The sequence below is a fragment of the Arachis hypogaea genome, chromosome 12 (genome assembly GCF_003086295.3).
Source record: "Arachis hypogaea cultivar Tifrunner chromosome 12, arahy.Tifrunner.gnm2.J5K5, whole genome shotgun sequence".
Lineage (NCBI taxonomy): Eukaryota > Viridiplantae > Streptophyta > Magnoliopsida > Fabales > Fabaceae > Arachis > Arachis hypogaea.
This window is the reverse complement of record NC_092047.1, coordinates 95,616,182-95,625,032: the sequence shown is the minus strand read 5'-3', so window position 1 is coordinate 95,625,032 and position 8,851 is coordinate 95,616,182. Positions and strand designations below refer to the sequence as shown.

General features: G+C 28.4%; 1 protein-coding gene across 1 annotated transcript; it reads right to left on the bottom strand.

The window, feature by feature from the left end:
• Positions 1-6,776: 6,776 nt before the first annotated feature.
• LOC112729345 (transcription factor MYB3R-3) lies at positions 6,777-8,151 on the bottom strand. The gene is made up of 4 exons (XM_025779586.3): positions 7,960-8,151; positions 7,674-7,725; positions 7,344-7,401; positions 6,777-7,154 (listed from the first exon to the last, which is right to left on the bottom strand). The coding sequence occupies exons 1-4, from the start codon at positions 8,016-8,018 to the stop codon at positions 7,057-7,059; spliced, it is 267 nt and encodes an 88-aa protein (XP_025635371.1). The 5' UTR covers positions 8,019-8,151; the 3' UTR covers positions 6,777-7,056.
• Between the last annotated feature and the right edge of the window lie 700 nt (positions 8,152-8,851).

Here is an 8,851-nt window from a genome sequence, read left to right as displayed (position 1 = left end):
TCTCTCTCTGAGTCTCTACTCGCTTCTCTCTCTCTTCTCTGAAGAATGAGACTGAGAAGAAATGAAGAACGAAGAAGCAATGTTGCTTCTCTCTCTGTCTTGTGATATAAGGGTAAAATCGTCCAAACTTCCAAATAAAACGTTGGGGACGATTTTAAATCCGAAATAATATTTGAGACGAATTTGATTCCGACCCTAAACGTTAGGGACCAAACAATACTTATCCCTAGAATATATTATATACAACCTACCAAATTGAACTAATAAAATATTACATTGTGAATACTAAAAATAAAGAAATATGGATCTGTTTTAAACTTAACAAAGAACTGTAATAATAAAAAGAAAAAAAGATTAAAAGATATAAAACAATAGATAAAACAATTGAGGCAATGATTATTAAAAAATATATTATGATGAATAAGAATTGAACACGTATAAAATTGAGATGTATAAATTTTTTTCACAAAAAATACCTAATTAGAACTAATAGAATATACTTAGTTCAGTTTTCTTCGACAGCTTTTCTATTATTTTTAAAAAATTAAATTTTATATATTTATTTTTAAAATTTTGAGTTTAATATTGATAATTAAAAATAAAAAATGAAATTAAATAAGGTATAATAAAAAAAATATTATATTATTATTATGTATAACAAACATATAAAACCAATATGAACATTTTCATAAAATAGTCATTTATAAATGTTTTTAAATTTATTTATTTTTTAATCCTATTTAATTTGAAGCGAATAAAAAAATCTAAATTCTAAACATTCTTTATATTTATGTATAATTCTAATTGATAAAATAATACTTGTATATTTTATTTCAAATATATATTCAACATATCTTAAATTATTTTTAGTTTCATTTCAAGATTATTAAGTTTTGTTTTCATTGTCTCCTCTTTCTGTATCACACTATCCTCTTCTCTAACAATTGGCAATACATATCCTACCTGCAGATACTTAACTCAGCCCAATCTGTACGGGTAGGGTAGGCTACCAGACCTACGGTGGATAGAATAGAGATCGGACCAAGTAATATATATAGTGAAGGAGGTGAGAGTTGAACTCACAACTTTCCTCATGTAATAACTTGTAATAAGTGAGTAATTACTAAACTAGTTAGTTAATTTAGTAATTTAGAGCATTTATATATTTATAAAGTTAACATAAAATAAAAATAAAATAAAAATAAAAATCATATATGATTGATCATTCAGAAACCTTAAGACCTAAGTAAAAGTGTCGTTTCTTCTCAAATTAAACCCATTCGGCCATAAGCCATTCCTCCATTGTTGCAAGCCCCAGCTCTCCTTCGATCCTTCCTCATTCCTCCATCGCTGCAACTATTCTTCCTCCTCCATGCTCTCTTCTCCTTGCTGCGTTGTGCTTCGTGCCATCTTCTCCTCACTACATCGCTGCTTCGTGCCCTTCTCTCCTCGTTACGTTGTGCTACGCCCCTACTCTATGCTCTCCTTGATGATTTTTAAGCATGCTTGTTTGTTCTACATTTTTGGCAATTTATTCTGTAATTTATTCTCTAAAATTTATTGATTTTGTCTCAATTAGTGTTCATTATCTGTTTTACTGATTGATTGTGTAGGCAACTATAATAATTATAGACTTTACTGTTTAAATCTCTAAATTATTAAAAAAAATGACATCATCCCTATCCAAAAAAGATTAAAGGAAAAAAATTTTATTTTCTAAAACCCTCTCCTTACCCGTCTTAAAATTCAACCCCAACTTACAAATATTGAAACCGGTACATTCCATGCTTTTTTACATAAAATGCTAGCAAATTATTTTATAACAATATATAATATATAATAATTTAAAAGTTAAAGATTCTTTAAAATTTTTATATTAGAAAATTGCTTCTCATAATTTAGAGCATTGAAGGAATATGCAATATATTATATTCGAACACTTATAAGTAATTATAAGATTTTGGTATACGAAAAAAATTAATTGAATTATTTAACAAAAATAGTTAATTTTATTTTAATTTATTTAAGTACAATTTTTGTTCATTGTCAACGTAACATGTTCAAGATATAATTTTTATTTAAAATATTTAAATTATTAGTATTGCTAAGACAAAAATATTTAAAAAACAGATGAGTAGTATGTAAAATATAAATACATAATAAGTACTCAAAAAAATACCACATGAAAATAATTGAAATGATAAATTAATAGTATAAATCTATTAAGAAATAAATTGTCATTTATAATTTATAATACTATAGATCTGTGTATATATTGGAAGGAATTAAAAGTTTTATGTGTATTTAACAAAATTCTAAAAAAAATCATAGAATATTAATAAAATGTCAACGAAAGATGTCGTCATCCAATATGTTGTTTAGACCGTTGTTATTATGAATATTTGAACATTTAGAAATCATATTATTAGCGAAAAAAATGTATTTTTAATGTTTTAGAGATGAAGTTATTATTTTATTTGTGTATAACTATCATTCAAATTTTAGATATATCATAAATACTAAGTATATTAAAATAAGGCATAATTGTAATATTCAAATAATAAATTAATCCATTTAACTTCATTACGTGAAAAAATTACCACTTATGATTTATAACACTGTAGAGCAACATATCATATTTAAGCATTATTAGATATTTAGAAGTAATCGATGAATTGAAGTTTAAAAAATAAAAAAATATTTAAACTAATAGAATATATATACAACCACATCGAACTAATAAAACTTATATTGCATTGCTCTGTTTTACGTCATGTTCTCTTTAGGATTGACAATAGATATCCTATTTGCGGATATTCAATCCGGTTCAATTTGGATTCAAGTATGTCTGCAAATAGGGCGGATAAGATAGAGATCAGTCTAGGTATATTTGCGGGTAGAGTAGTATACAAGTTTAGAGTGTATCTTACTTGCACCCCATATATAACACACATATTTTATAAAAATTAGGTATATAGTAAAAGAGGTGAGAATTGTGGGTCATGTAATGACTTACAATAAGTGAGTAATAACTACTAAACTAGTTAGTTAGTTTAATAATTTTAAGCATTTATATATTTATAAAGTTAAATAGTTAACATAAAATAAAAATAAAAAAAATAAAAAACATATATGATTGATCATTGAGAAACTCTAAAACCTAAATGAAAGTACCGTTTCTTCTCAAATCAAAATCATTCAGAAACTCTAAGATCTAAGTGGAAGTTTCGTTTCTTCTCAAATCAAACTCATTCGGCCATAAGCCATTTCTCCATCGTCGCAAACCCCAACTCTCCTTCGGTCCTTCCTCCTTCCTCCATCGCCGCAACTCTTCTTCCTTCTCCTCTCTTCGCTACGTTTCGTGCCCTTCTCTCCTTCTTTTTCCATTAAAAAATTTAAAATTACAACCCTCCTTCCATTAACAAAATTCAAAACTACAAATCCTTCTTCTTCCATTAACAAAATTTAAACTTACAAATCCTTAAATACAATTAACAAAACTCAAGATTGTGATGAACAAAAATAAGAATAAAAATTAGGAAATTAGGGATTGTGATGAACAACATCAAATTCTTCAAATCCAATAACCGATTCAAATTAATAAAAAAACAAAAAGAATGAAAAAAAAACAACAACATCCGGAAACAATCCAGAAACAACAATAGAACAAAAATTATTCTTCAAATCCAACAACAACAACAACGGCAACAACAACAATAGATTCATATTTAAAAAAAATAAAAAACAAAAAATAAAAAAAGCAACAGCAATCCAGAAACAAGAACTTAACAAAAACAAGAACAAAGATTAGATAAGGTGGTTACAGTAGCAGCAACGACGTAGGGAGGGGAGCAGCTCAGCAGTGACCTCCTTCAGCCTCGACAGAAACCACTGCAGGATTTGTGATGATGAATTTGAAAATTAGGGATTGTGATGAATTTGAAAATTAGAAATTATGATGAATAAGAACAGGAATTAGGAACTTGAATCTTAAGTTATCTGTGATGGTAGTGACGGTGAAGCTGCGTGGTGGTGGTGGCAGTGAATTTGGATAGCGGAAAGTAGGAAGGGAAGCGGAAGGGTGGCGCTGCGGTGATGCTAGAAACGCGAAGAACACGATGACTACCACCACCACCACCACCTCCCCGACAACGACGAAGAACAAGAGGCAAGGGTGAGGGCGAAGGCCAGGTACGGCAAGGCAAGGCGAGGCGAGGGCAAGGTGCGATGAAGCAAGGGCGAGGGGGAAGGCGAGGCGCGGCGAGGGGGAAGGCGAGGCGAGGTCGAGGGGGAGGGCGTCGGCGACGGCGACGGCGAGACTTTCTTCTCTCCTTCTCTCTCTGGGTCTCTGCTTCTCTCTCTTCTCTAAATGTGAGTGAGAAGAAGTGAAGAACAAAGAAGCAGCATTGCTTATCTCTCTATGTCTATATGATATATTGAAGAGTAAAATCGTCCAAAATACTAAATAAAACATTGGGAACGATTTTAAATCAAAAATAAGATTAGGGACGATTTTGATTTTGACCTTATACTTTAGGGACCAAAACAGTACTTATCCCTTTGTTTTACTGATTAGTTGTGTAGGCAACTAATTTAGGTTTATTTTTTGCAATTTTTGTGCTTATTTTAAATCTTAATGATTTTTTAGCATGCTTGAATTTTTAATGTTAATTATTTATTTTACTGATTGTGTAGGCAATTAAATTTAGATGGATAGTACCAACATGAATGTAGTGACTCAAGAACAACAAGAAGAAATTTCTATTGAAAAAATTGCTAATTTTGTTCTGGACGAGTCTACCTCAATTGAAAATAGCAACAAATCTTTATTGAAAAGTGTTTATTGGCAATACTTTAGTAAATATAAAGAGAAAAAAGAGTAAAAGACAAAGTGCAACCATTGTAAGTCAGTTATTAGACAGCATATCATAAAAGAGGTTATTTTTTTAATTTCTTAATTTGTTTAGAAATTATAATTGTGTTAAAATTATATATAATAAAATTGTTGTATTTGATTTTAGACGGAAAACCTGATTATCAAACTGCAAATGAAGATGATGATGTATTTTTTGAACCGACGAAAGAGTAATGTTGCAAGAATTTAGAATTAGAAGAAATGTCTAAAGATATTTATCTTTGTTTATGGTATTTTAGTTTTATTAAGAACTTGATGATCATGCTATTTATAATTTTATGTTGGATTTCTTTAAGATTTTATTGTTTTTAATTTTAATTTGAACTTAGTTTTTTATTTTTATTTTGTTAGCATAATAATATATATGTTTGTAATTTTATGTTGGATTTTTTAAAAATTTTATTGTTTTTAATTTTAATTGAAATTTAGTTTTTTATTTTTTCTTTTATTAATATCTATGAAATTTGAAATGATTGAATTTTATAATTATTTTAAAAAAAATTGATATTTCTGTGGGTAGGATAGAGTAGAGTTTAGAATTTTAAGGTGCAAATAAGGTTAGGGTTGAAAAATTCTCAATTCGGAGTAGAATAAGGTAGAGTTTTAATGAAATTTTAACCCGCGGATAGGGTTAGGATAGGGTTCAAACCCTACCCTACCCTACTCATTGTTAGCCGTAATTCTCTTTTATTTCCTCCTTCTCTTTAGTCGCAACCAATTACCACTGTATTTTTATCACAACTCTCAATCTTCTATAACTTCTCATTATGTTAACTTATATGATAGGTACAGACTTACTGAAATAATTATTTTTTCTATGTCATTTAAATATCCAAATGTATAACTCTTATATCGAATCTTTCTATGTTGTTATAGTTTTAATGTTATATATCAATGAATAATATTGTAAAATATAATTTTAATTTATCTTCTCATAATATAATGAAAAAATAAAAACGAAAATACATAAACTCAAATATCAAATTAAGAATTTTTTATAAAAAATATATTAAATCAAACAATGAAACAAATATGTAACTGTAAAAGAAATTGAGTTAATAAGAAATAGGAATAAAGACTCAATCCGACCCTTGTTAAAAAAAAAGAGAATTTCGGTCCTCAATATTTTTATTTTAAAATAATACGATCCTTCTATTAGTAACAAAAATTAGTTATGTAGAAGTTTTATTTGTAATTTGCTAAGATTTTAAACCCTACAAAATTTTTTTCAATAATATAATCAACTATGATCACTACTACCATCACATTCATTCTCATCATTATCACTTTTACCTCTACTATTTCTACTATGTATCCATATTTTATCACCGTCATTATCTTTTCTATTGTCATCATCACCAAATATCATCAATATTAATATTATTTTATTTCTTATTCAATGCTATTTTTTCTTTAAAAGGTCTTCGTACTGCAATTATTATTATTTTTCTTTTTGCAATATCATTTTCTACAGTGGTCTTTTTCTATTTAATTACCACCGGTGAAAAAATTTTTCAAAAGTAAACTTACTAATAGTTTGTGGGAGTTCAAAATCTTCATAAATTATAAATAACCCCTACAAAACTAATTTTCGTTACTATTTAACGAATTTTTTAAACAAAAAAATTGTATTATCCTAAAATAAAAATGTTAAAGGTCGAGATGTCCCTTTTTCTTTTTGGACAAGAAAAGCCTTGTTCTCCTTAAAAATAGATAAAGACCGAGTTGGGTCTTTATTTAAGAAATGAAAAAAATACTAAATTCAGTCATTAAAATACAAATAATAAAGTATTCATCGTACCATGCTTTTCTTTATATCATGAGTGCAAGGATGTGCTATGGTTGAAGAAAGGTTAAAAAATTTTAAATAAGAAAAATGAAGGCATGTAAGAATAGATTACAGAAGATAATTGAAAGAAAATAATTGTAGATTTAACTGTTCAAATCTCTAAATTATTAAAAAAATGGCATTATCCATATCCAAAAAAGATTAAAGAAAAAAAATCTTATTTTTTAAAACCCTCTCCTTACCAGTCTTAAAATTCAACCCCAACTTACAAATATTGAAACCAGTACATTCCATATTTTTTTTCCCATGAAAAATTCTTGGAATTCCAAAATGAAACCTTAGCAATGTTGCGTCAGTCCCTAGTCCAAGATGCTTTAACAAGTTCTGGACTAAGAACTTTTTGCCATCTGTGCAGACATTGAACATCTGATCTATCAGGGAAAAACTCAGCTGCATTCACATTTTAAATTGGTGTCATGAAATTGATCATAATTCTTTCAGTAAGCAAGTGGTACAGAAAATATTATGTCTTATGATTTGCATAGACAAATTCCTGTGGTTCAACTTCATAATAATTCTCCTTCACAGAACAAATTGGAAACAAATATTGTTTACTACCATATCATTAAATCTAAATACCTATTTTTTTCCAACTCTTTCCCTTAAAGGCTGCAACAGCATTCCTTAATGTCTCATCCTGCAGGAGTTTGAAGAGCACTATGTTGTGATTACATGAAAAGTCAAGTGGTAAAAATGACAAGAAAATATCTTGGTCTCAATTTGAAATGTTACAGAACTATAAATACATTGGCATTTTTAGCATATAAAGATGTATATTAAGAAGCACTAAATCAACTAATATGAATTCACTATTAATCAACTTCTTAAAACAGTAAGAATACGTATCACCAAAACATTAAAGACAATAAATAAAAATAACAACAACTATCTCCAAGTCCAATTACTAACCTCCTCTGCTGTCCAACCACCATTTGCTCGCCTTATAGGACCAGTGGTTCTCCTGTGTGTAATACAATATTCAAGTGGTGAAAATTAATTATTGAAGATCACAAGAAAGATCCAAAATGGAACAAAGCAGATATCCGTAGCAAGAACAAAAAATCAGCTGCTATTGCTAAATGCAAACATTAAGCAAAATCAAGCAGGCACACCATATATCGACACAAAACGACACCGTTATCAAGGTACAACATCATTGATTGACAAAAAGCAATGAAAAAAAGCACGTGAATACCGATGACGGGGTGAAGCCGATGCCTCGCTACCTATCCCTGGTGACATAGTGGAGCTCATAGTGGAGTTCGCAAGAGATTGAGGGAAAGAAAGAGAGAACAAAAAGAAAAAAGAAAAAAGGAGCAGTTTCGAAAACTCCTGGTTGCCCGTTGAACAAGAACAGAAGTTTTGATTTCAAAATTCAACTTTTAAATTAAAATTCAATTACAGATACTTGCGTATGCAGTTTTTGCCCTTCTTAAATGGTAAACCGTATTTAGTAATTTCCAGGGATTATGGATTTATTGATTATTCGTAAATGAATTAACCCTTTTTAGTTTGAATTTAATTTGGATGGATTGTGTAAAATTATTTTACACGTGTATTTAATCACATAATATCACATTAATAAAAATAATTATCTTTTATATTAATCACGTAAATGATTATTTAAGAGGCCAATGAATTATAACTCAAATGATATTTTTTTTTTTGGTGACATAACTCAAATGATATAATCTCTCTATACTCATCTAAGAAATTGTGAGTTCGAATATCCTATTTTTAGTAAAAAAAAAAATGATCATTTAAGAGAACGGTTGTAATTATACGATTATGTAAAATATTTTACACTGTTAATATATCAAAATTAAAATATTCTAGTTTTGGTAATTTAAACTAAATTTTATCCATTTAAATATTTGTTACATGTCATATATGAAAGAGATTTTTTTTTCAAATAAAAAATTTAATTATTTTATTTATTGAAATATATAATTTGTAACGTATTTAACAATTTGTATCATATCTGATTTACTAGTAAACGAGATGAGTTAGTATGTAAAAAAAAAAGAAGAGGTCGCAGGTTAGAGAGTAGTGCTCTGTTAGGGTTTCTTAACGGAGTTCCTAGTGCC